Consider the following 27288-nt stretch of genomic DNA (forward strand, 5'->3'; position numbering starts at 1 on the left):
GACCGGTTTCACCATCTTTTATTGGATACAGAGCCATAAATTCTCTGATGCCCATGAGAGTCCTTTTAAATACATACACTCAGGTACATTCAGCAAAGGGCATCTACAGGTGACGTGGAGCAAAGTGCTGGGATGGCGATGCCTGGGTGGGGCAGACAAGTGGGGCCAGGGAAGGCCCCCTGGGGGCTGGAGGTACAGGCACCACTTTAGAAACAAAAGTAAAACCAAAAATTGCTCTCCACCCCTCTGCCTGATGTGCTTGAGGTGGGGCAGCTGCCCTCTCACGGCTCAGGCCCATGGCAGCCTGGCTGTGTGGGAAGGCAGGGCCTAGGGGCCAGTTGTGGAGGTCCCCACTAGAGGTGCCCACTAGAACCAAGTCTGCTGGCATCAGCCACAAGGCAAGCCTGGGTCACCTCAGGCCTCTGCCCCTGGATACAAGACCCCTGCCGGGGCAGAGCGAAGACTGGGGAGCCTGAGGCCAAGCCTCCCCCAGGGCCACGCCGGCAGTGGCAGAGGAGGCTTGGCCTCATGCTGGGGAGCCTGCCTGATTGTCAGGGCTGCTTGGGGACCGGCTGAGGTCCCAAGGGGTTGGGGAGGGAGTAGTTGTGTAGTTGACCCTGGTAGTCTGATCTTCACCCAATCCTAAACCTTATCCTCAGGCAAGGGCTGCAGATGAACACACTTGTCCGGGAATAAATACATACACACGATACATAGCAATATATACAGAAATGCAGGCCTGGAACAAGGCTGGGTGAGAAAGCATGTCCACTAGGGGTAAAAAGAGAAGCAGACCCCCAGGGGAGGGAAGTCACACTCATCAGGGACTGAAGCTGGGAAAGATCTCATAGGTTCAAGTTAACATCTCTGGGCACTTGGGCCATACACCCACTCACCGTCTCCTGTGTTCACCCCAAGTCCACCAGGAACTGGGACTTTGGCACCAATAGTCACTCTGGGAAGGTCTCCTTTGACTTAACACCTTGCATTGGGGCCCGGGGAGCTCCCCACCTGTGGCCCAGAGGACTAGGGACCAGGACCAGGGGTCAGGCAGGACCCAAAGGCAAAGAACAGAGCCAAACCTTGGAGGAGCAGGCCTTGGGAAGAGGCTGTTTTTTTTGTTTTGTTTCTTTTTGAAGCAATTCCTGAGGGGCTGGCTCAGACTCCACTATCACAAGACTGAGGAAACACGAGTTGCCTTGCTCCTTAGGTGGTCTCTCCTGGCCAGTGAAAAGCTGTGGTTCTGGGCAGCCCACTTTTTCCCTGCAGGGATGCATATATATGCATCTTCATTTCTTGCCAGTGCTGTGTGGAAGCAGCCTGAAAAAAGCATGAAGTACTCAAGCCAAGCATGCCAGCCTCCCAGGTGCCAGGGCCGGGCTGTGTGGTAGGGACACCAAGTGGCCACCACCCATAGGACCTGTACACATAACTGGGACCCCTGGAGCAGGGCCTGCCTTGGTTTGCTCTCTGATATTCCTTTTTTGCATCTTACTAGGTATGATGGGAATGACGGCTCCCCTTTGGGTGGGTACAGATGGGATGAGGTGCCTCTAGGGATGGCCAGGCCCTCTGTCCCTGTTCCCCATCCTCAGCCCTGGTTGCATGGTTGCCAAAGAAGTGAGTAAATGTGGCGCATCCCAGCAAGCAAAAGCTCCCCACTCAGCAGCAGGGCTCATCCCCCTGAGCAGAGAACAAAAGAAGAGCATCAAGTTGCTGGTGGGGGCAGGGGGTCGCAAAGCTGCCAGGCTCAAGGCATGCGTGAAGGCTAGGGTGCACAAGTCAGCCAGAGGGGTGCAAGTGCAATAGGACACACTGTGACTTGTCATTCCTGTTGGCAAGGGCTCAGACCCGTGCAACATGACACATCCTTTACACACACAGCCAGAAAACACAGGATGGAGAACTTAAGGGGTTTCCTGGAAAGAGCCAACCCCCTGGGGTGGACTTCCCGCCAGGCAAAAGGGGGTCTTGTTCATCCTTCTGCCTCTAGCGCTGGTGGTGCTCAGTGCTGTTGCACGAATGAATGAATGAGTGAATGAACATACGACTAGCATCCGTCCTTTCAGCACCACTTTTCTCCCACCCTAGCTCACTGCCCGTGCTCCCCAACCTCCTGTCCTAGGGCTGGTGCCAGGCATTCCAGAGGGTACCATCCAGGGCAAAATTGCCCAAAGCCTTATGTTCAGGAATACAGGGTTCCCTGGGGCAGAGAAGGTTCCTCAGTCAGGCAGGCTCAGGCCAAGCAGGGCATCCTTTTGTGCTTTGCCCAGGAGACAGGGAGGACAGCACCTCTGGTCCTGGGGTCATGGGAACAGGAGCTACAGGGGTGTGGCTGGCAAGGCAGGCCAGGCAAACCCAGGGCAGCCAGGCCCTGAGTGGGCCTCCACCTCCCTTCCAGGCCTCTGGAGGAGAGGAAAGCTGTGCTGCTCCTTCCTGTGACTCCTGAGGACAAGGCTGGGGAGGTGGGAGCCGATGGAGCCACCTGCACTGGGGTAGGGGCGCAGGGGTGTCACACACGCCAAGGCTTCATGCAGGACTGGATAGGAAATTGCCAACATGACACCCTTGGTGTTTCAGGTCTTCAAAGAGTAGGGACAGAACAAGCCACAGGAGAAAAAGTCAGCAATAATAATAAAGACCTGGGACAGTGCTAGGGAGTGAAGCCAAGGGACCTGGGGTAGGCTGCTGTGCCCGTGGGGTCTCAGCTCTGGAGGACTCGTTACAAGGTAACCTGGGGCTGGGTCTCGATGTCCTAGGTTGTGGCTGAAAATTGGGTCCCTGGGAAGGACTGGGAAACGAGATGACCCCAGCGCCAGCCAGGACCAGCAGCCTAATGGCTAGGGCTGGGAGCCAATCCTATACAGGAGAGAAGGAAACCCTAAGATGGATCTAGTTTAGATGTTTAAAAGAACTTTCCAAATGAAGGTTGGAAGGACCCGCAGCCTCTGAACCCGTGGGAGTTCTAAGAGGAAGAACTGGGGAGACTTCACTCTTTGGAGCCTTGGTCCTTTGGGGATTGTGCAAGGGCCAGTGAAAACCTCCACTGGCGTTCTGTGGCTTCTGAGCCAAGTGGCTCCAGCCCAGGCCCCAGCACTGCCCCTAGGCAGAAGACCCCCAACACAGCCCCTAGCCATGGGGCCAGTGAAGACTGAGGAAGGGGGCGCAAGTCTGTTGAGAATGTTCTTCCTTTTCCTTGGCCCCACGGGTCTGGCTCCCTGCCACGGCTATATCCTTAAGCAAGTTCACTGGACAAGGAAGCAGAGCAAACCGCCCTCCTCTGAACTTGCTCCAGGCCCCAGCACAGAGGGCAGCCCAGTGCCTCCCTCCCAGATGGCCCTGGGAACCCAAAGGCCATCCGATTCCTGCCCAAGCACCTGATTAGAGGGAAATTCCTTGAAGATGGTAACTACTTCTCACTGCTGACAGGGCTTCCCAGGGCTGGGACCTTGACCCTCCAGAAGGTCCCTCAGGAATGAATAGTAGGTATAGAAACATGCACCTTCAGCTCTGAATTTAGCTCTGGAATGTGGTGGGGTGTGTGGTGGTTGGGTCGGGAGGAGAGGTCTTGTCTTCTTACAGCAGCAAATAAGTTTTCTCCACCTGGCAATTCCCCACCTTGGAGGGGTGGTCTCATCCTGGGGAGAAGTTCGTGGTGAGTGTTTTCCTTTCCAAACCCATCCCCACTGCCATGCCCCAGCTTTTGGCTGACCATGTGCCCAGGCCCCTAGGCCTGCCTGTGTTAGCCCTGGAGAATGTGGACTCAGAACCTAGGCTGTCTAAAGGGGATGCCCCACAGAAGGCTGGGACAGGGTAGGGGCAGAAGAGCCCTCCTTGCCAAATCGGAGCTGCCTCTGGGACCTCCTCTGGCCGGGAGCCTGGCAGAGGCCCCTGATGGGGAGGCTGGGTGCAGGGAGGAAAGGCCCGCCTGAGCAGCTGAGGAGCCACTGGGTGGTTATTGCAGATCCTCCAGGTGATGACACCAGGTGCTGGTGGGGACAGCTCCTCGCTGGCTGTGCCAGAAGGCTGCTCCAGCTGGGGGTAGGGTGGGGGTCGGAGGGCAGCTTTTGTCCGAGCCCCTGTCCTAGAGAGGCAGTACCCTGGGTCAGGCCTGTTGCTCTGCAGTTCCAGGAGAAGGACAGGAAACTGTCGCCCCTCCCTGGAAGCCAGGGATAACAGTAGGCCTCCGAAGGTCTAGTCCAAACCAGGGTCCCTCTGGAGGTCCAAAGAGAGTGCCCTGGTGTGGGGCTGGCAGGGGCCCTGCCGCCCCCTACCCGGGTTAGCAGCCACCTTCCACCTTGATGTGCAGAATCTTAGAGAAACCGGGCCTCCGTCGCAGGGCCTGCGGACCAAACCCTGGGTTAGTTCTCTCTCAGAGCCAGGCAGGTGGGGGCCCCCCAGCACAGTCACCCAGGCTGCCAGCCCTAGTCGAAGGATGCCACTTGGGGTCTTAGGTGGCCTCAGAGCCCACCCCTCACCTGGAGTTTTGTCACCATGTCATCAAACAGCTTCTGGGCCTCAGGGCTGCTGGGCTCTTTGAAATAATCAGCAATCCCAATCTGGACCACAATGGACTTGAGGTTCCGGCAAATGCCTGAGAAGAGGGGGGTAAGGGGGGACCCATGTTTGGCCTGGGCAATGGGCCATGAGTGATGTCTCCTTTGCCCTCTCACTAATGAAACCAGACACCCACTGAGAGGCAACCGTGTGCCAGGCACTGGGAGCATAAACGAGGGGAGCCGGCCCACGCCATCCAGGGGCTCACAGCTGGACATGGGGAGAAGGTGGCGATGGGGTTGGGGAAGGGGAGAGGCTGCAGTGGACTCTGGGAGGGTGAGTGGGAAAGAGCCAATTGTTCAAGGACTCTAGGAACTTCCCTGGTAGAGGGGACAGTTGTACTATGGCCTGGGCATTTGGAAATGAACTGCAAGGAACAGAATGGCTGAGGTGAGGCTGACGGGTCTAGGCTGGAAGTTGAAGCAGCAGAGCCAGGGGAAACAGTTGGGAGCAGAGGGCTTAAGGGACCAGATAGCACATGAAGTCAGGGAGGCTGAGGAGGGCCTGGAGGTCATGATTTTGGAGGCTGAATAGTTAGTTCTGATGGTGAGGTCCAGGAAGTGACCATGTGTCCGAAGGGGAGGGAAGAAGAGGGTCCTGGCAAGAAGGTCAAGGGACGTTTAAGCAGTCAGGACATGGGGTCCTCCCAGGGGCCAAAGGGTCCCAGATGGTGGTCTCATTTGGGCAGGAGCAGCCCAAGCTGGGCACCTTCCTACTCAGTGAAGGTAGAGGAGTGACTGCGAGCGGAGTGGGTGGTCTGAGAAAGGGGGTCACCCACAGGAGGCATGATTGGGAATCCAGGGACAGGGGAGTCTTCACCCTGAGACTTATCCTGGAGGTGCTTATACACATCACCTCACTGAATCCTCCTACCCCTTCTGGAAAGTCAGCTTAGCAGACAGAGATACAGAACTCACGGAAGTATGGAAACTTGCGCGAAGTCACACAGCTAATGAGCAGCAGAGCCAGAACGGGGACCGAGGTCAGTCCAGCCCAGAACCTGTGCTCCTAACCTGTCCTCCCCCACCTCTGCCCTGGGCTAGAGGCTCACATGGGGGCCGACAGCTTATGCCTCCAACATGGGTAGAGCACGTTGTCTCTGTATGGCAACAAATATCTGTTGAACTGAACCATGTGGACCAGATGCTGGAGGGCCTTGAATGTCACACTCACACTATCCTCAGAAGGCACTGGTGGCAAAGCCAGGGCTAGAACCCTGGTCAGTCTGCCCGGGTGCTGATGAGGAGCAACAGGGAATTGGTTATGCTACCTGCTGACAGGGCACGGTGACAGGTGGTGGTCATCCCCTGCCCCGCATTCCCCCATTGCTCACTGTTGAAGTGCAGCAGGGCCTTAGGGGTGACGGGGGTGGCCGTGAGCACCAGCATCTCCAGTCCCTTCAGGCCTTCCCGGCAGACCTCGGCCGCCACCTCCTGGGTGATTTCCGACACATGGTCAAGCTCCAGGACCTGCAGCCGCATGCAGTTTCTTGCTAAGAAGAGCAACAAGGGAAGGCCCTGTTGATAAACTCCACAGGTCATGCCAGCACTGAGGCCCCTGCCACCACCCAGGCTGCAGCCCGAGCCCCTGTGGGATTTCTCAGGGTAGCACTGTACCCACACGTGCTTCTCACCCGTCCCCACCCCAGTCCCAAGGAAAGACTTACCGAGTGATGCCAGGCCCTGCACCCCACAGCCGGCGCCCCCAACCCCCAGGGCCCGGAGGTGGGGCCAACAGCGACCAATCATCTGCAGGCAGCGGTTACTGAAGCGCGTGGGCTGCTGGCTGGAGAACAGGGAGTGGGGAGCTGTCAGGGAAGCCCCTGGATGCCCGACCCCCTGAGTGTGCTCCTCCTTTGGGACCTTTCCCTGTCTCAGGCAAGTGTCCCACCAAGAACCCAAATGGTCAAGTCAGAAAACTGGGATCACCCCTGACTCATCTCCCCTCATCTCCTGCCAAGCCCTGCAGAGTCTGATGCCTAAGTAGCTCTTGAACCCACAGTTCAGAGCATCAACGTTCTGTATTATAACTAGCCTCCCTCCAATTCACCCTCCGTGCTGTAAGCCGTTCCTACATCCATTCACTCCGCCTTTCAGCCAATAGTTACCATGTGTCTAGACAGAAAAGAACAACTGAGCCAGGCCCTGGGGATACAGTGGTGACAATACAGACATGGTCCCTGCCCTCAAGGAGTGGAAATCCATTGTGGGGGCAAGGACACAGAATATTACCAGTCTGATCTTAATCCTTTTCTTTAAAACCCTCCAGTAGCTTCCTAGTACTTTCTAGATAAAAGTACTAGGAGCAAAAACCTAAGCTCCTTAGCAAGGCCCTTCTTGACCTTGCTCCGACCTTCCTTTCCATACTTGTTGCTTGGCCCTGTCCACTCCACTCCACCAAACTTGCTGTTTCCCTGAACATTTCATCCCTCAGCATTTGCCCAGGCAACAGACATCTCCCTGGCATCTGCTATGCACTTGGTACCAGGGATACGGACATGGACATTCCCACACTCTGCCCTGAGAACCACCAGTCTAGAGGAGATCAAAACATAGAGACATTATTGCAGGATGGATGTCGGCAGGGCTCAGGACACGGTGCAGTGGGAATTGAAGCAGGGGAGCAGTGACACTGTAGCCAGGCCGTTGGTGAAGGCACACTGGAAGACCTGGCTGGAGCTGTCCGGTGAAGAGAGGACTTAGGAAGGGGGCAGGGATCAGCATAGGCCCTGTTTCTGGTAAGGTGGACCCACTTGTGACGGCCTGCAGGGAACAGCAATAGCAGCTGGCCAGGGAGAGAGGGAGCCTGGGGTGCTTGAGTAGAAGAGGAGTGATTTCACACCCTGGGTTCTCCAACAACCAGCTCTTTTGAACTTTATACACTGACCTCCCTGAACTGCCTTTCATATGCAAAACAAACCTGGCTCATTTTATCTAGTGTTTACCAAGCACTTACTGTGGACCCTGCAGGTTTTGTGTACATGATCTCACTGGGGCCAGCAATAGCCCTGATAAGGTCAGCAGAATCCTAACATCACCTTCACTTTGCAGTTTGAGAAACTAAGACGCAACTGGGTTGCCCAAAGTGACACTGCCAGTGAGCTGGGCCAGGATCCCAGGTCTGATTCTAAAGCTCTGCTCCTAACACCTCAATGCATTATGTGTGAATTAATATGTGTGAATCAATGTGTGTGAATCTGTCTCCCCAACAGCTTATGGAATGGGCTCAGATCTGCTCAGTCCCCAGCCCCAGACCAGGCCCAACCCTGTCCCCGCCCCCTTCCCCCTGCCAGGGCTCACCAGGGGTGAAGTGGTGCCACCTGGAGGGAGACAATCTCTCTGCAGCCTGCGCCCAGGGCCCAAATGACTTCATGGCCCACGGGGTCTGTGGCACTCCTGTTGGAAAGACAAGGCTGGAGTTCTCCACCCTGGTGGCCTCTGCTCTTGCCAAGGCTTCTGTCCCTTGAGCCACAGAGCTCTTGGGACTCTTTGCCTGAGAACCCTGGGGGAAAGCTATGCAGCGCCTAGGGGTCCCTTGGGACCTGGGCAGGGTGCACCCACCTGTAGGTGACAGCCTGCAGGGCACGGCAGTAGCAGCTGGCCAGCCAGAGCGAACGGTCGGTGAGGATGTTGGGACAGTGGGAGATGCGCAGGATCAGCAGGTTCCCCCCGGCTGCCTTCAGCAGGGACTCCAGCCCCGCTTCCAGGCAGCCCCTGGGGATGACCAGGAGGTCAGAGAGCTGCTTATGGCCACCTCCTCCTCTGGGCAGCATCCTCACTCAATTCCAGGTCTGTGGTCCAGAAGCACCCACCCACCCACCCACTGTACGCCTCACCGGGTGCTCCGGGCATACTCCTCCTTGCTCTCCTTCTTTCCCCGCTGCCGGGGCTTCAAGTTTTGCAGTGTCAGCGAGTGGGCCTGGGTGCACCACTGAGCCAGCATTGCCAGGAACTGTGGGGAGGAGAAAGGTATTTGGAGATGAGGAAGTCTGAGCTTGGCTGGCTGGAGGTGGGCCAGCCCCAGGATGGGAGCCCCCATGGGAGCATTTCAGGGAGCCAGGCTGGAGCTGCAGTGCTGTAAGGGTCGCAAGGACCAGATCGCGAGGGGCCAGATTCTACGAGGGGGAAAGGCAAGCTCACAGCAGGGTGAGGGTGGCAGGCAGGGGCAGGTACCTTGGAGCAGACGCGTGCATTCTCGAGCAGCACCCTCGTCCAGACTGCGGGGTGGCGGGCCACGAAGCGCCAGTCCCGGCAGACCTCGGCGGCGTGCAGCAGCGTGCGCGTGTCCAGGTAGGTGAAGATGCAGAAGAGGGCGGCTCTCATCTTGAGGATCTCCGGGCTGATGACCTCGTTGGAGCGCGAGGGGCTGCCCCTCTCCACTCGCCGACTCCGTCCACTGCCTCCCTCCTGGCGGGCTGCAGAACACCAGGGAGTCAAAAGTGAGCATGGAGGGTCAAGGGCCAGCATGGGGATGTGAGTGGGGAGCTGGGGTGGGGTCGACACTGCAGGAGGAATGGGCACACAAGACCGTGCTGGGGGCCCGGCGCCTTGGGAGGAAGGAGGAGGGCCTCTGCTTCCCCCTCCTCTGCAGTACCCCAGCCCTAATCTTACAAATTAGAAAAAGGTGTCCCTTCCTCATGTAAACTTTCTTTTTTGTTGCTGTTGAGACAGAGTCTCAGAGCTCTGTCGCCCTGGGTAGAGTGCAGTGGCGTCACTGTAGCTCAGTGCCACCTCCAACTCCTGGGCTCTAAGCAATCCTGCCTCAGCCTTCCAAGTAGCTGGGACTACAAGTGCGTGCCGCAATGCCCAGCTAGGTTTTTTTTCTTTCTTTCTTTCTTTTTGGTAGAGACAGGGTCTCCCTCTTGCTCAGGCTGGTCTCAAACTCCTGAACTCAAGCAATCCTCCCTCCTGCCTTGGCCTCCCAGAGTGCTAGGATTACAGGTGTGAGCCACCGTGCCCGACCTAAACTTTCTTTTTAAGGCTGTATATCACCCAACAGTCCAGACTCAACCCCTACGTGAGGTGGCTGTGTCAGATTTGGAGAAGGAAAGAGGTTGGGGGAGCCAGAGCATAAACTGGGTGTGTGGAACCCGAAGGCAGGTGAGGGGCTGCCTAGAACAGTCAAAGGGGGTGCAGCTGCACTCCTGAAACTAACCCTCTAACCTCCTAACCCACCCGCACGTGTGCATGGCCTCCTGTGAATGTGGCACGTGCCTCTCCCCCACTGTGCTGGGGCTTCAGAGAGCCCGCAGTCGACACTCAACGACTCCCTATAAAAGTTAACGAGCCTTGTGCCAGCAGCCCTGCCCTGTCACTCAAGTTCCTGCCCCAGGCTTAAAGGGCACCAAGTCCGGGGAGAGGGGAAGGGAGGTGCAGGAGTCCAGGAGATTCACTGCCTCAGCCCTGCGTCCCCTGAGAGGGCCTAGCACCATGGGAAAGGCTGGCCTCTCTGCCCAGCCTCCCGGGACTTACCTGAGAGCCGGCAGCTGCTCAATGGCCCAGCTATAACAGGCCCAGCACGGGAGGTATCTGATGGCCCCTCAGCCTCTGACTCGGTTGTTCGGGAGCCCACGTCTGAGACGTCCCCCTCCTCTCCTTCAGTGCTGTGTCGGCGGGGTCGGCGCTGCCAGTTCTGGATGGCCTGGCGCCGCAGGCCTGAGCTGCGAGGGGGCTGGGACCTCTCTGAGCCCCCGTTGGCACCCTGTGCCCGCAGGCCCAAGCCCCCAGGGCCACTGTCCTCAGGGGCCCCCTCCTCTGGCCGAGGCAGCTCCAGACTGTCACTGTCATAGCAGCCTGAGCTCTGAGATGCAGCTGGCACACGGCTGGAGGCCCTGGGGCGGGGTGGACCAGACAGTAAGGGGTGAGGAGCACCAGGGAGCACCAGGCCTGCCCGAACTCCCTACCCACCCCTACCACCGGCCAAGGGCAACGCACCCGCCCTGCTTTCCAAAAGCTCCCTCTGGGTATGGACAAGGAGCCACAGATGGCCCAAGGAGGACAGGGGAAGGAGGAGGAGACAAGCTCCTGACAGGCCAGTGGATCTTTGCAGGGTGAGGGTGGGCTGCGTGGGGCGGGCCGGGCCCAAGGCTTACCCTGTGCTTGGAGAGGAGCCATGCCGGGACACCGCATATGTGCTAGGCACAGCCGGGCCCGCGTGGTGGTCTCGCTGTGGGCCCCAGAGCAGGAAGGGAAGGAAATGGGCAGGGGAGGCAAGAGGATGAGAGGCAACAGCGGGAGAAACAGGGCACAAGATAGAGAGAAGAGGAGGGAGAAGAAAGAGACAGAAAAAGGTTGGGAAAGATGGACAAATGGACAGACAGATAGCCCAGAGAGGCAGGCTCACCAGCCCCTCCCCCCACTCACCCCCCCCCCCCACTCACCCACCACCCCAGACCCCAGCTTGTGACTCCTGGGCTCTCATTTACAGGGATGGGTAGAGATAGGCCTGTAAGGGCCAGGGCCACTGAGTCACACCTCACTACAGCCTCAGGGGCTGGCACTCCTGCCCCATCAGAGGGGCTTCCTGTTCCTGGACCCCTACTCCAGGCCTAGAGTCTGCTCCTGGGAGAAGAGCCAGAGAAGGAAAGCATGGGGTCTTATAGGGGATGTCAGGCCTTGTGTATGGGGAGGTCGTGGGGGGCCCAGGTGTGCAGGTGGAAGAGGCAAGACAGGTGGGCACTCACCATTCTGCCTGGGCCCCGGGCATTGGGGCCCGCGCCGCTGCCCCCACCCCCACGACCCAGGCTGGCGCTGGGAGTGCTGCCGCAGCTGCTGCTGATGACCTGCAGCTGCCGTTCGGCACGGTCAGCCCGCTCAAGGAGCTCCTCGATGAACTGCTGCAGCCGCAGCTTGGCGCTGGCCTCCCGTGCCGCCGTCTCCTTCAGGAACTGGTCGATTTGCACCACCTCCCTGGGCCGGGAGCAGTCTCTTACCCCAGGGCCTCGGCCTGGCTGCTCACCCACCCTCTGGAGGAGAGCCTGGCCGGTGCAGGGAGACACAGGGCACAGCTGCCTGCAGTGTCTGCCCATGGTCACATGGGCACATGCGGCACAGGCCCAGCACACGCCCCACACAGTGGCACACACAGAAGCGTAGACACGCACTGAGTCACACACACCACACCCACCCAGCCCCAAACGCACAATCCATACACCATAACCAGTCACATCCGCCTCACACAGACATGCTCTGTTACACGTGGCCTCAATACACAGCCTCCCCACGCACTCCCGGGGACACACTTAGAGCACACAGCCACGTCACATATCCCCACACATAGCCCAATAACTCGAATATTTCACGTAATTTACTGAACACTGTACGGAAAAAGAAAAACAGAATGGTTGTATGGGTACTCGAAGTACAGTTCCTATGGATTGTGTATAGCTTTCCCACCACTATAAGATCCAAAAATCAGTAAGTTGAGCCTTTGTAAGTTGGGGACCCTCTGTAGTTCATAATCTTACATTTAAAGACCAGAGAAATGAGAAGAAGCCAGTAAAGATTCAAAAGGGGTAGACAAAAAGATAGAAGGAAATCCTGAGAGAAGAGTGTACTGGACGCCAAGAAAGTGTTTCAAGGACCAGCTATGTCAAATGTGCTGATGGATCAAGTATGACGATGGCTTGGCCTTAGCCACGTGAAGGTCCCCGCTGACATGGGTTGGAGTCACTGCTGGAAACCTGATCAGATCAGGTCCACGACATAAAGTGAGGAAAGAAATTGGAGACAAGGAGTTGTTCTTCTGTAAGGAGGACAGAAAAGGGGCAGTAGCTTACGGAGAGGTGGGGTTGTGGCAGATGGGAGAAATGACATCACGTCCACATGCTTTTAGAAATGATATGCAGATAGAGTAAATCTAATGGTATAAAAGGGAGAAGGGAGAATCCGGCCATGTCTCTGAGTAGGTGAAAGGGAGGAGGATCTGGTGCCAAAATGCAGGAGTTGGCCTTGGCTAGGACAGAGGAGGAGTAGAAAGATAGAGTCTTCAAAAACAGTCACATGGTCATACTGCCATGTACTCACGGTGCCAAACACACATCATCATGACATTCTTGCTCCCACCCCCATCTGGCCCCGGCCCCAATCCCCATTGCATGCTCATAGCCACATATTCCATATTACAAAGCCATGGCCACATACTCAGGCTCGCTCACGGTGGTGGTGGTGGTAGTGGTGGCAGCACAGTGACTCACAGGGGCACACCCACCCACAGGGGCCCAAGGGTCTACTCACTGTTGCTTGCGGCTCAGCTCCTGTTCCTTGTGCACCAGATCCTGCTTGAGCGAGGCCAGCAGCTCCACGCTCACGTCCACCTGGCGCGACAGCTCCGATGCTCGCTCCTCCAATTCCTCCTTCTCGCGCCCGAGCCGCGCGCTCTCCTGCCGCGCCGTCTCCAGCTCCGCCGCCTTGCGCTCCAGCTCGGCCTGCAGCCGCCCCACCTGGCCTGCGATCTTCTGCTCCACCTCCTCGCTTAGCCGCTCCAGCCGCCGGTCCACCTCCAGCTTCTCCAGCGCGCGGATCTTGAGGCGCGCCAGGCCCTCCTCGTAGGCCACATCGGCGGGCGAGGGGGACGCGGGCGAGGCGGAGGCGGGCCCAGAGCAAGGGCCGGGGCCGGGCCCGGGCGGCGGCGTCGAACAAGCCGAGGAAGCCACTGACTTGCGGGCAAAGAGCTCCCCCAGCGGGATCTCGATCTCGCGCAGCGCATAGCGCGCGGCGGCGGCGGGCACGAGGCCCGGCTCAGCCAGCTCCTCGCAGGGCAGGCCGGCGGGCACCAGGTCGCTGGGGAAGTGGGCGAGGGGCGCGTGGTGGTGGTGGTGGTGCAGCAGGTGTGGCGCCGCGGGCGACGGCCCTGTCGCCTGCTCCTTGCCCTGGAAGGACGTGCTCTCGAAGACCTCGCGCCGGGCGCCGGGCACGGCCAGCAGGGCGGCGGGCTCCGGCGCTAGCGGGAAGCCAGAGGCGGCGGCAGCGGCGGCGGCGGCCGCGGCGGCGCCGTCGCAGATGCTGTTGGTCTTGGAGAGGATGTAGAGCGTCTCGTACGTGTGGCTGTACTCCAGGTGCGCGCGCAGCGACGACAGGCTCCGGAAGCGCTTGTGCTCCCCGCAGCGGGGGCAGCGGTAGGGCAGGTCCAGCGAGGCCATGGCCCCGCCGCCCCCGCAGCGCGCTGGCTCCACCGCGGCCACCCCACGGTCAGCCAGGCGCGCTCATGGGGGGCCGCGGGCGAGCCCCCCTGCGGGGTCAGGAAGGCTCAGGGCGCCCGCGGCCAGGGGCGAGGAGGCTAGAAGAGAGGGAGTTAGTCTTAGGAGGATGGCATCGCTGCTCCCACCCGCCCCTCCCGGCCCCCGCGCCCGTATCACCCACCCGGGAAGAGGTTAGAGGGCCTGCCCTGGTCTGGTACCTGTGCGACGGCCTGCACATATGCGAGAGTGAGAGGGAATGAGGTTTTAGAATGAGATTTTTCTTTTTTGTCAAAGGACTTCGTTTTATTTATAATGATTCCAACTTGGAAACAACCCAAGTGCCCATCAACAGTAGAATGGATAAATTGTGTCATATTCATAATGGAATACTACCCAGTAATAAGAAGAGGACTATTGGTACCACACAATGACATGGGTGAATCCATTCAACATTGTGTTGCACAAAAGAAGCCAAACCAGAGAGTGTGTACTGTAGGATTCCAGAGATGGAGTTCAAGAACAGAGACCATTGATGAAAAAGTCCAGAATAGAGGTTACCCCTGGGAGCTGCATGGACTGGGAAGGGGCAAGAGGGAACCTTATGTGATGCCGAAAATGTTCTGTATCTTGCTTTGAGGGGATGTATACAGGTGCATACATATGTAAACAACCATCAAGCTGCACACTTAAGATTGGTGCATTATATTACTTTATGTATTTACATCTTTAAAAATCCTTAAAAAGAAGATGCTTATTTCCATCTCATGCAAACCACACCCATCACGCAGGCTGGACTATTGGTACCCTGTTGCAGGACCAAGACATCACTCCACTGAATGATACCTGTGAGTGTCACTGTTTGTTCTGCACCACACCCTCCCATCCCTGCTACTCCAGACACCTGGGTCCTTTTCTCAGACCTAGAAAAGGATAGGGAGACCTCCAGTAAGTGTTCCTGCCCCACCCTTCACGCCAAGGGTCCTATATCTGTCTTTCCCACACCTTTCTGGCACAAGCCCTCCCCCGCCCCATTCTGGCATCTCACTCCTTCCCCACCTCAACTCCTGCTGCCAACCCCCCATCTCTGGCTTCCTGTCACCTCTCCCCTGCCTATGGGTCTCCATCCCACTCCTCACTGCCATCCCCTCACTAACTGCCTGCAATCGTGCTCCCACCACCCTCTGCTGTCACTGTGCTCCTCGGGGTCATAGACCACCTGCTAATCAGACAATCCAGTTGTCATCAAGGATCTTCGACCACTTGGGACCTTGGCTGATATTGTTGACCCCTGCATCTTCAGAGACTGCCATGATGCTGCCTTGTTTGGATTTTCCTCTCAGTTCTGTGAATTCCTGATCCTGCTGCCTTCCTAAACTTCATGTCTCAGAGAAACTCTGATGGCCTTTCTCTGAGGTCTGCCTTTGCACTCACCTCTGCCTCTATCCTCCCCACAGGCAGCCTGGTTCCCTCCCACAGAGTCATTCTCATCTTCAAGACTCTCAGATTGACCTCTCCATCCTGACCTGCTCCCGAGTTCTGTGTGCCACCTGCCATTTTCACATGGATGTATGGGTGGCTGCCTGTTCCCTGTGCCAGCCCAGCACCCAGTCCTCCTCCTGGTAGCAGCACCCTGATTTGACTTTGGAAAACCATTGTTCCGTTTCCACTTTCTCAGTCCACATGGTCTGGGGAATGGGATATAGGCCTGGCCAGCGTCCTGGGACGGGCACAGAGCACCCAAGTTGAGCCAACGAGCCCCGGGGCTATTCTGGAACTATTGAGGGAAAGCATCCTTTTTGGGCTCAGGTTTCTAAGTTGGTGGAGAGGGCCAGAGCTTCTAGGGCCATCTTTGTCTCCTTTTGGGAGGAAACACCTGGGAATGAAGCCAACCCAAAAAAGCAGACCTGAGATGGAGAAAGAGATTTCTCACAGACACTGTTTGAGATGCTGGTCTGTTCAGTTACATAAGCCAATCAATTACCTTTTTTGCCTAAGCTAGTTACAGTTGGGTCTATGTTATTTGCACCAGGAAAATGTCCTAGCCAGGAAATTAGAATCAGAGATGGAAATTTTTAATAGACTCTAAGAAGGAATTAGCTGAACTAAGGGGAGGAGTATAAGGTAGCACTGCTTCCCCTGTTCCCTGCTCGAAAGTTGGTGAGCCTGTCACAGAGCAGCAAAATGGCTGATTTAAACTGTCTCCCACTGCATCTGAGGCTGAGACCATGTACACCTACCAAGGCTAGAACTTTGTTAGGGGACTTGTAGCAAAATGTCAGGATGTTGGGTGTGTCTTTCCCATGGCCTCAGGTCTAGCAAGAAAGAGATACACTCTGGCTGAAAGGGATCCATCTGAAAGCAGAAAGGATGAAAATGCAGCTGGCTCAGAGAGGCCCTTTCCGCCTAAGGCCAGTAATCCAATATGGCTGAGAGTCAGGTAATTAAGAGCCAGTTCTCTGCTTCAAGCTAAAGTCAGCTCAAGCAAAGAGAAGGAGGCTGGAAACTCGGAGGGAGATAAGCCTAGGGCCTGACAGGCTCTTGACTCCTCAGGCCCTGCTGAACCTCTCCTGCTGTGCCCTCCCAGCTTCACAGAAGCTTCCATTAGAAGCAGCCTTCCGTTAGGACACAGCTTCAGTAGGAAAGGGTAAATGAGCTCTGCCTCCCAAACTGGGGGGTTGCATTGCCCTGTGGCAGAGGCCCAGCTAGAGGCCACAGAACCAAGGGCTCCTGGGATGAGCGGAGCCCTGGGGCCTGTTGCTAGGAGACAACTCCTCCCCTCCTCAACACTACCACCAGGGACTTCATCCAAGAATTATAACTTTCAATGAGGTCTCTAGCTTTGGTTAATAGCTCTGGGGATGACCAAATGCAAATTGACTGAAAAGCCTCCTAATGGGTAAGGGAAATTATATTGCCAGAACCCAACCCCTCCCCCCAAACCTGGAAAACAAAGACCAGGATTACTCAGCCTGTAAGGTTACCCCCGATCCCCAAACCTGCACCTCTCAGGGCCACTCTCACGGAGACAACAAAATCAGAGCAGCAGATTGGCGGCCAGGGAACCTTTTCCTAGCCATTCAGTCAATCGTGTGGACCACAGACCAGCTTTTGTTCCTGACCTCCTCTCTTGGACTCAGAGGGTTTTTGTTCTGCAGTTATCCAATTTCTCCCCCATTGTGGTGGTCTGACCATAAACTGAAAGACCATGAGCGTAGCACCTGACCAAACAGCCCATTGCCAAGATGTTGAACTGGAGCTGGATGTGAAAACAGGGTAAGAACTTGGAATATCTCCTTCCAGAAATGGGATGACTATGCTTTAAGTTTTATGGGGGACAGTTGCATTACGGTAAACAGGGAACTATTTTTTAAATTATACAGGAAAGGAGGGGGGTCTACATAGATCTTGGATGCCAAGAAGTGGATTGAGGTGGCCATTTATTGTTTTTGCTGCTTAGCTCTAGAAACCCTTTGTTGTGGACTGACTGCCAATTTTCCCTTAGTGAACCATTTCCCCACCCCACCCCACCCCGTTTTGAATGGGTTTGGGTAGGGTTGACCACCCCCCAACCCCAGGCTCCAGGGGAACACATATGACCTCAGGCTGTTCCATTAGAGTCACAGTTATTGGGTCAGTGATGGACACGTTTCTCAATCCAGGCCAACATGGGCACCCCAGGACCTGTGTTCAGCCGGTAGGATGTGAGCCTGGAGCTGCTTGTAGCCGTTTCTGTCCTCTCTTTGGGAGAAAAAAAGAAAAAGACTCCTAATGATATGACTTGAACATCCACATCCAGTGGTGACTGAAGCTTTAACCCAGGATGTCTCAACTGAGTGGGGCAGCAAATGTTTTTGTAGCTTTAATCATTTGAGTCGGTTGCCAGTCTCTAACCATGAGATTCCAGACTAACACAATGACCCAAAGTGTCAAAAACAAATCCTGGACTTCCCCTCACTCAGTCCCCAGCATCCCTGTTTCCTTCCTCCGTGCCATTGTCCCCCCAGCCATGCCACCGGCTATCTCCATTTTTCTCTCTCTGCTAACCGTCAAGACCTGCTGATTACTCCTTCGGAATGCTTGCAACCCCACTGTTCTTCTGCTCTTCTCGTGCTTTGTGCCCTTCTGGGCCACAGCCTCCTCACACCTAGACTTCTGGCCCCGCCTTCAGTCCCACAGCTCTATGCCACCATGCAGAAGGCACCAGATTCCCCCTTCTCTAGATGACTCCAGCTCAGACTCCTTCAAGGGCTCGCCATCGTCTACCAACTGCAGCCAAACTCCTCGGCTTCCCGATCTGGCCTCGCTGAACTCTTGCCAACTTGAAAGTGGAAAATGGCCCAGCTGCTTCACTTGCATTTCTTTATGATGGTTGGACGTTTTTTCACACATTTACCAGTCATTTCTATCTCTGGTAACTTGCCTATGTACTACTTTGCTCATGTTTATACTGAACATTCATATTTTCATATCGATTTGCAAGGGCTTTTTGAAATATTGATCCTTTGTCATTTATGTACTGCAAATATTTTTCTCAAGTATGTTGATTGGCTTTTACTTTTATTTATGGTCTTTATTGATATACGAAAGTTTTAAAGTATGCTTCAGTAAAATCTGATTTTGCTGTCATGCTTAGGAAGTCTGTCCCTACTCAAAGATTATATAAACAGTTACATATGTTTTCAGCTTCCTTATTTTTTTTTTTTGTTGTTGAGACAGTCTCACTCTGTTGCCCTGAGTAGACTGCATTGGCATTGTAGCTCACTGCAACCTCCAACTCCTGGGCTCAAGTGATCCTCCTGCCTCAGCCTCCCCAGTAACTGGGAATACAGGCACACGCCACAATGCCCGGCTGATTTGTTTTTTTTTTTTCTTTTTGGTAGAGATGGGGTCTCACTCTTGCTCAGGCTGGTCTCCAACTCCTGAGCTCAAGCAATCCTCCCACCTCAGCCTCCGGGAGTGCTAGGATTACAGGCATGAGCCACCATGCCCGGCTGAGTTACATATGTTTTCTTTTAGCACTTGTGGTTTCCTTTTTTAAAAATTCCAGAATTTTTTTTAAAATTAAGGGCTTTAAACAACCATGTTATAAACTGACAATTACTTGGTATATGATTTTCTCGTATACATTTGTTTTTTAAGAGACATAGGGTCTCGGCCAGGCGTGGTGGCTCACGCCTGTAATCTTAGCACTCTGGGAGGCCAAGACTGGAAGATTGCTTGTGCTCAGGAGTTCGAGACCAGCCTGAGCAAGAGCGAGACCCCATCTCTACTAAAAAATCGAAACAAATTATCTGGACAACTAAAAATATATATAAAAAATTAGCCGGGCATGGTGGTGCATGCCTGTAGTCCCAGCTACTCGGGAGGCTGAGGCAGGAGGATCGCTTGAGCCCAGGAGTTTGAGGTTGCTGTGAGCTAGGCTGATGCCACAGCACTGTAGCCCATGCAACAGAGTGAGACTCTGTCTCTAAAAAAATAAATAAAATAAAAAATAAGAGACATAGGGTCTCACTCTGTTGCCCAGGTTGGAGTGCAATGGCACGATCATAGCTCACTGTAACCTCAAACTCCTGGACTCAACCAATTCTCCCACCTCAGCCTCCCAAGGCGCACACCACCATGCTGGCTTTTTTTGTTTTTTTTTTTCAGAGATGGGGGTCTCACTATGTTGCCCAGGCTGGTCTTGAACTCCTGGCCTCAAGTGATCCTTCCAGCTTGGCCTCTAAAAGTGCTGGGAATATAGGCATGAGCCACCATGCCCAGCCTACATTTGGATTTTTAATCCATCTAGAAATTTTTGGTGGGCATGGTAAGGCACGGATTAAAACACCAACTTTCCATTATGGATACTTTTATACATATTAAAAAACAGAGAGAATATTATGACGAACTCCTATGTAACTCACCATCCAGCTTCAACAGTTCTCAACTCATAGCCAGTTTTGTTTCATCTGCACACTGCTCCCAGGCTTCACACTTGCCCTGCCCCCACCATTGGATAATTGTGAGCAAATCCTAAATATCATATTATCTCATCCCTAAGTACCTTATTATGCATGAGACAGGACTTAACTTTCTTTTTTAAAAAATAAGTATTTAGTAATTGTTCCAACATCACCATTCTTTAGGTATATTAAAAAAGTAAAAAAAAAAAATCTCTCAAAAGACCAACAAAATAGATAGCCTTCTGGCAAATCTATTCAAAGAGAGAAAAAGAAAGAATACATATACATAACACTATGAATGAAAAAAGAGATATAACCACTGGTACAGAGAAGAATTTTCTTAAGTTACTAAAATGCTACCAGGTATAACTTTTGGCCCAAAGTTTTGAAAATCTGGATGAACTGAATGTTTTTCTAGGAAAATATAAATTATCAAAATTGACTCAGGAAGAAATAGAAAACCTGAACAGACTAATAAACAAAACTGAAGAAGTTGGCAAAGTGACCAGAGATATTATAGAGTTTAATTCACATACATACACAAGAACAAGAACAAGGTTATTCTGTAACACATGGTCAGCCTGGTGTCAGGGAATCTGTGTGTGCCTGCCCTTCCCAACTAAGTGGTGGACTCTCTGTGGGGGTCACCTTTCAGGGCCTCAGTTGCAGCCAGTCTTCTCCCTCCCTGCCCCTCCCACAGAGCACCTCCAAAGCAGCATCCTGCTAGCCAGGCTCTGAGAAAGCAGGGGAAGGGGAAAGTCTGGGTGTGCAAGGGAGAGGAGGGGAGGGGATTCCGGGGTCCAGGTGCCTCTTTACCCCAGGCCAGCCCACCCCACAGTTTCCTTCCATCTGCTAGAGCTGAGGAATGACTATGAATCTTCTTAGGAATGTTTTTACCTAGATTTACACATCTACTTAGCATAGGCATGAAGCTTTGCCCAAATGTAGCTAAGAAGGTAAAGGAGGCAGGGGGATGAAGGAGAGGAGAAAAAAGAAAAATAGAAGGGTTGTTGGTTCAACTTTCATCACAGTCCTGCACTGTGAGCACCATGATAGAATAGTTGGAGATTTTCCCAACTGGCAATGTCTGCAGCCCTAGGATCTGCCTCCTTGCCATCCCCAGACCTATCATGCTCCTTTTCCCATCTGATATGCCTATCTTAAGTCTACTTTCTTTCAAGTCCCCCTTGAGGCTTTCTTTGGATGGAAGGATTCTACAGGCTGAACTAGCCTTTATTTTTAAGGATTTCAGTCTCATCTCTTCAAACAAGACTAACCATCTCAAGATGTTTGTCTTCTCTAGGTCCTGTCTACTGTCACATTCTCACATGTTGACTCTGCAGAAATGCAAATGATCTTGTATTTCTATGGCTTCCAGTATTATGTGGTCGGTGATAATTCCTGCAGTAGATATTATTGTTTTCATCTGCTCAGCAAGTCTTCTTCACCTTCTGTTAATAGCAAAATCTCATCCTTTCTTTGGGGAGTTGCCCTCCCTACTCCATGTGGTTCTGGCAGGGCTGCCAATCCTAGTAAATAGACCCATGAACCAGGCGTGGCCAATCACAGTATCTCTATCTCCTTGGCCACAATGACTGACACAGGAATGAGCACTTTCCTCAAGCTGAGCCAACGCAGTCCTTTACTGGAGTTTATATGATAGAGGAGTCCTCTTGTCCCTCTGGAATCACATGTTAGGATGATGAAGCTGTCAACCTCCATGAAGAAAGCCCATGCATGGTGGAGAAAAATGTGGCAACATTCAGAGTGAAGCTGAGCCAAGGGCTAGAGAGAAAGTCCTCACTGCATTTTTGAGAACCTGGGTGCCCAAGACCCACTCATCTCCCTTCTTTCCAGCTATGTGAATTAGTAAATATAGTATATCCTTTTTTGCTTAAAGTAGTTTGAGTTGGATTTCTGTCACTTGCAATCAAGAGTCCAAATTAATACACTCCCAAACCTATATTTCTCTATTGATCTATAGAGCTATCTATAAGCTCTATTCAAACATGAATTCATTCTATGTGCATTTACTTAGTACCTACTCTGTGCCATGAAATATACCAGGTACTATGCTATGTACGTTGAGGACACAAAGACAAACAAGATCCAGTCCTGGCCTTCAAGCAGCTTGTGATCTTCTGGGGCAGACTGAGGTATTAGATGATATGGTCATTAGATAAATGTTATGCAAGAGATGGCACAGGATCTACACTTAACCTTGCTTGAGGAATTGGGGGACTGGGAAACTCCCAGAGGTGACAGCATCTAAGTTGACTCTTGAAGAACAAAGTAGAATTGCCAGGTAAAGAAGAGCCATTATGAGGTCAGCAGAGAAGAAAAGCATTCCAATCAGATGGAACAGCATGTACAAGGGCAAGGAAGTGAGAAAAAGCACGCCTTCTTTAGGGAACTAAAATGTAAGTTCCATGCGGGTAGAGACAGTGTATGTCTCAATTATTGCTATTTCCCCAACACTTCTAATGGTGCCTGGCATGGCTTAGGTGCTCAGTAAGTGTTTATGGAATAAATGAATGGCAAGGACTTGAATGGATTTATAGTTTAGAGAATGAACACAGAGGGACAAGGTCAGGAAGAAGGCTGTTGGGACACTGGAAGTGGAAATTATTAACCAAGGTAGCAGAAGTACAAATGGGGAGAAGGATGGATACAGAAACAATCAGGGAAGGAGAGTTGAGAAGGCCTGGTGACAGGATGACTGTGGCAGGTAATAAAGGGAGAAAGAAACGAGGCTCAAGTTTGGGTTTTGAGCAACTGGGTAGAGGATGCAACTCAGTAAGGAGGGAAAATGGAGGAAGGCAGGTGTTGGGGAGAGATGATGAGTTTGGTTGTCGATTTCATGAGTTTGAGGTTCCAGTGGGCTTTGGAAGCAGAGATATTTGGTACATGATTTGCAATAAAGATCCAAAAATACAGCTTTGGCAACTTAAGCATCAAAATGCAAGTGGATAAGCATGCCCAGGGAGAGCGTGTAGAGAAAATAGAGCAAGGGGGAAAGTGGGACCTTCAGAGAGGCAGGGGAGGGAGAAGAACCAAGAAGTTTCTAAGAACCAGCAGCAGAAATGGGATTTCTTTGGGAAGAGAGGATGTCAAGGAGGAAAGGAGTGGGCAACAGTGCAAATAATATTGGCAATTCAAGTAAGAGTAGAAGTGGAAAGGGTACATGGGGAACTTTCAAGAGAGTTGCTTTGATGAGCCTGGATGATGGGGGCAGAGGAGTGAGGTGAGACAGTGAGTGGACACAAGAAGCTCAGCTGCAAAGAGGTGGAGGCAGCATGGGAGAATTCAGAAGAAGCTTTTAAGATGAGAGAGACCCGAACGTATTTAAATGCTTCTTAGAGATGAGCCAATTCTACTCTGTAGCATCACTTCTGCTGGCCTAAGGCATGAATAACTCAATGCCTTAGACCTGAAATTTATAGCAATTCTTTTTTTTTTTTCAAATGCCTCCTATAAGCAGCCAGTCGAGAAGGAAAGAAGGAAAAGGACCCTCTTTCAATGTTGACGGCTCAAGGCTTAATGTGGCTGAACTTTCCTGAACTCACAATGCCACGATACCCACCTTCAAATGGCTTCTTTCTCATGTTTCCCATCTGGACCCATAGCCTCATTATTGACTCAGCACCCTGGATAGCAACCCCCGAAGCCATCTCTGACTTCTCAAAGTCCCCCTCAGATTTCATCAATCACCGATTCTTGTCACCATTGTCTTCTAAATATTTGACTGTCTACTTCTTACTTTCCCTACAGCCACTGTCCCAGTTCAGACCTATATCCTCCTCTATTAATATATGGACTACTGATACTGTCTAACCAGAGTCTCCAACTCCTCCCGCTTTGGATTCTTATGGCTTCCAAAGTTTTCTACAAATATTGATCCATTCATGTCACTTTTATTCTAAAAACATGTCTGAAGGCCAGCCGTCTTCTGAGAGGTAAACTCCACCCTGCCTTCCTGTCCTTAAGACTGGCTAGAATCTGACCATCCTGAGCATTGCCAGCTCTAACTTTGTCTCTGCTTCCCTCCACAGGCATCCTATGGGGCTTTGCTCCACTGGGACAGCCATGTGCTGTCATAGCTCCAAGTCTAGAATTATGCTGGTCCGTCTTCCTGGGACCACCTTCTCCAACTGGTGAATTCTGCAGGCCCAGCTCAAATGCCTCCTTTTCCATGAAGCCTTCCCTGACCTCAAGCGCCCCCCTCAGCTCAAATCACATCACAGCACAAATCATTACTTACCTTAGCTCTTCAAGGATGGTAACAGGCGTCACATCCAGGTCATGGACCCGTATGCACATCAGATCCCTCCTACACATACACTGGAGGCAGGGACAACACAACTGATTCATCCTCACACTTTCCTCACACATAGTAGACATCAGTACGTTGTTAGAGGAATCACACTGAATAATGGATGAATTGATTGATTTCATGTAACCAAAGCAATTTTCAAACTTATCATTCTAGAACTGAGTGAATTGGTTATAATTAAATTAATCCAAGCATCACCTCGAACGAGTAACAGGTGTTTTCCTGGCTCTGCCAGTCACCTACTGGGAGGTAAGAACTACTCGCTGAGTCTTCCCTACACGGTTTGCTCACTCTAGTTGAGCTCCAAGGCTTGGGGCTTGTCTGCTTCATTCCATTTTATGTACCCAGCAAGAGAGGTCAAGCACAAAGCCCATGCCAGGCACTGGGTATGTAAAAGTAAATGACAGCTGTGCCCTTAGGGTACTTGTAGTCCAATCATCAAAACAGTGAACACTTGTCACTAATTATTCTGGTCAGATACTGTGCTACTCATTTAGTCCTCACACAATGCTGACAAGTGGTTGGCATTGTCTCCATATTAGGATGAAGAAACTGATGCCTCCCAGTGGCCTAATCACTTGCCCAAGGCCAGTAAAGACTGTTGCTTTGGAGACCTCCAGTGAGACATGCCTCCTGGTATTCCTGCCTTTGTGTGATCTCCCCTCACATTGACTCAGGGCTTGGCTGTGTGACTCGCTTTGGCCAATGGGACATGAGCAAGCCCGATGCAGAGGCTTGATATGCAGTTGTACTTTAGGACTTTTCCTCCTGGAATATCACCTCTTGGGCTCCAGCTGCCATGTGAGAAACTTGGGCTAGGTGACCGAATGATTAGATGCCGTGCGCACAGAGACTCTGGAGGATGAGAGGCCATTTTGATGTTCCTCTCCTGCCAGTCCCTCAACTGAATGCAGCTGAGCGAGAGATTCCACAGTCACGGCCAACCCACGGATCATGAGAAATAACAAATCACTGTTGTTTTAAATCCTGAAATCCTGGGGTGGTTTGTTATATACCAATGAATAACTAAAACTGTGACAAACTAGGATTTGAATCCAGTACTACCTGACCACCTTCAATACCCAAGTTTTTAGTCTCGACACTATGTTCTTTCTGGTTGGCAGTGGCATGTCACACCGACACAGTAACATTCACACGTTGGCCCACAATAACAATAAATATTTGTTGAATGAATGAATAAAGGGTACAATGGTTACTACAGAGGTAGGAACACTAAGGAATTTAAAGGCAGGATGGCAATTACCTTTCAATAACCGTCACCCCCTTCTCATTACAAATATTCCAATACAAAAACAAAACAAGCTAGGCATCTTTAAATCTAGAAACAATTGTGGGGATATCACCAAACTCCCTCTCTGTCTCTCTCTCTTTCTCTGGCTTCAATTCAGATCAGGCAAAATTTGAGAAGTTAGCAGAGTTTGTTTTTTGATGGTCTCCCCTTCCCTGCCCCCAACTCCCATCAAACCCATGGCATCTCTTCTTTCTTCCACTTGGCCTTCAGGGCCTAACAGCTCTTTCCCCCTCTTTCCACGTAAAATCCACGTGCAGGAAAGGAGCAGAGAAGGTGGAAATTACAGAAATGGGGGTGGAAGGTTTGAATGTTAACAGATGGGTTTACAAGCCAAAGCAATGAAGCTCTAAGCTTGGCGCCTTCAGGAGGCATCTGCCAGCAGGTGGTGGTAATCTAAGAATGGGAGAGGCTACTGGAGGTGTCCCCATTATCCCCCCATTAGACCCCTGAGGGTAGGGAATAAAGGAATGTCCTCCACCTCCCTAAATCCCTCTGACTTCCCCAAGAAGACTGGGGCTCTGGCTCCCCACACCTGTGGCTGTGGCCCCAACATGTGCACCTCCCAGAATAGTCACTCCAGCCTGGTGAAGACCCACAGGGGTCAATGCATCCAGTCCTCTGCTCCCTGGCAGCCCTGACACTGCCTTTTCTGTTCTGTTCTCTCCTGCTTCTGCAAACAGGCACACGCCTCCCAAGGTCACACACACAGGCTCCAGCACCTGGATCCCACACCCAGAAAACCATCTGGGCCCCTGGCTGACTCGACCTAAGGAGCGAGCAGGCCGCACTCTGTACTCACAGGCAGACTGTGGGCAGCACACACAGGCACCGTGTCACACACACTCACATGCAAAGCAATGCAGTGGGGCACACACATCCAGAGACACCGTGAGCACTGTCACCAGCGCAGGCACTGGGATGTGAGGAGACGGAAACATGCGTGCACACACATGCACACCCCCAGACTATCACACGTGCACACCGGCACGCACAGACACCGCACAGGTTCCCAGCCCGGCCTCAGCACCAAGCCCCTCCCCCATTCCCCTCAGAAGCAGGTGGGGTGGGCTGGGGTTTGAGGGCGCTCCCCCTCCTCCCCCCCGCTGGCCCCTGCTCTCCAAGGTCCGAAGTCCCACAGGGGTTCTGGAGTCCGCTCCCGCCCCCCAACCTGGCTAGGGGAGCCACAGACGAGAGGGGGGAGGGGAAGCCTGGTCTCAAATCGTTCTGATTTTAATTCCTTAAATTAACCCCTTCCCTGCCTCTGGCCTGGCCTGCCCAGAATCCCTCCCGGTTGGGCGGCCTCGCGGGCCTCCGGAGGGCTGTGGGGGAGAAGGAAGGGGAAGAGGAGACAGCGGCTGGGGTCCTCCCTCCTTCCCTCTTCAGGAGCAGTCCCGCAGCGTGCCCGCGACCCGCCCTTACCTCCTCCGCCCCGCGGCGAGGCCAGGCCCGGCGGCCCAGGGCTAGGGGTGCAGAAGCAGCCCCCGCGTGCCTGGTCCAGACGCAGGGCCGCCTCGGGGCCTCGGATCTCGGTCCCCTCCGCAGCCTCGGGTGGCCGCCGCGGCTAGCGCCCCCGCCTCCCTCTCGGGGCGGGGGCGGCCGAGCCTCCCAGCTAGTCGCAGCAGGAGGGGCGCACAAACCGGGTGGGGGTAAGGATGGAGGAGACGGAGGAGGAGGAGGGGAGGAGGGGAGGAGGGGGAGGCGGGGGCGCGCGGCCCGAGAACAGCACGGGAAGGGGGAGGGAGGCAGCGAAGAGGTGGGGCGGAGCCGGCCCCTCCTCCGGGGCGGGCTCTCCGGCGAGCTGGGGAGCGGCAGATGCGGCCAGAAGCGGCTGCGCCGGGACCCCACGTTTTCCGCTCAAGGTGGCTTCTATGGGGGAGGGGTCCTCGGCGCCGCCCTGGGGGTGCTGGGACGGCGCCACGCTCCTCCCGGGTCTCAGTCTTCCTAGCCCTCGGCACCACACGGT

At 53.5% G+C, this 27288-nt stretch overlaps 1 protein-coding gene across 1 annotated transcript; it reads right to left on the reverse strand.

Annotated features, from left to right (window-relative positions):
• FBXO41 (F-box protein 41) lies at nt 1–27080 on the reverse strand. The gene is made up of 13 exons (XM_045549864.1): nt 26745–27080; nt 12792–13833; nt 11240–11465; nt 10649–10722; nt 10029–10387; nt 8730–8971; nt 8393–8508; nt 8118–8270; nt 7857–7952; nt 6224–6342; nt 5891–6049; nt 4479–4594; nt 1–4342 (listed from the first exon to the last, which is right to left on the reverse strand). Exons 2-13 carry the CDS (start codon nt 13694–13696, stop codon nt 4280–4282), a joined length of 2628 nt encoding a protein of 875 aa, XP_045405820.1. The 5' UTR covers nt 13697–13833; nt 26745–27080; the 3' UTR covers nt 1–4279.
• Nucleotides 27081–27288: the final 208 nt, after the last annotated feature.

This window comes from Lemur catta, chromosome 4, assembly GCF_020740605.2.
Source record: "Lemur catta isolate mLemCat1 chromosome 4, mLemCat1.pri, whole genome shotgun sequence".
Taxonomy (NCBI): Eukaryota; Metazoa; Chordata; class Mammalia; order Primates; family Lemuridae; genus Lemur; species Lemur catta.

Bases quoted from the DNA above. Each gene is read 5' to 3' on its own strand.
- FBXO41 (XM_045549864.1), bottom strand. From the start codon at position 13,696: ATGGCCTCGCTGGACCTGCCCTACCGCTGCCCCCGCTGCGGGGAGCAC. The intron at 10,723-11,239 runs GTGAGTGCCCAC...TGGGGCCCACAG, and splicing joins CCCGGGGCCCAGGCAGAATG to CGAGACCACCACGCGGGCCC. The intron at 6,050-6,223 runs GTAAGTCTTTCC...TGCTCTTCTTAG, and splicing joins GCAGGGCCTGGCATCACTCG to CAAGAAACTGCATGCGGCTG.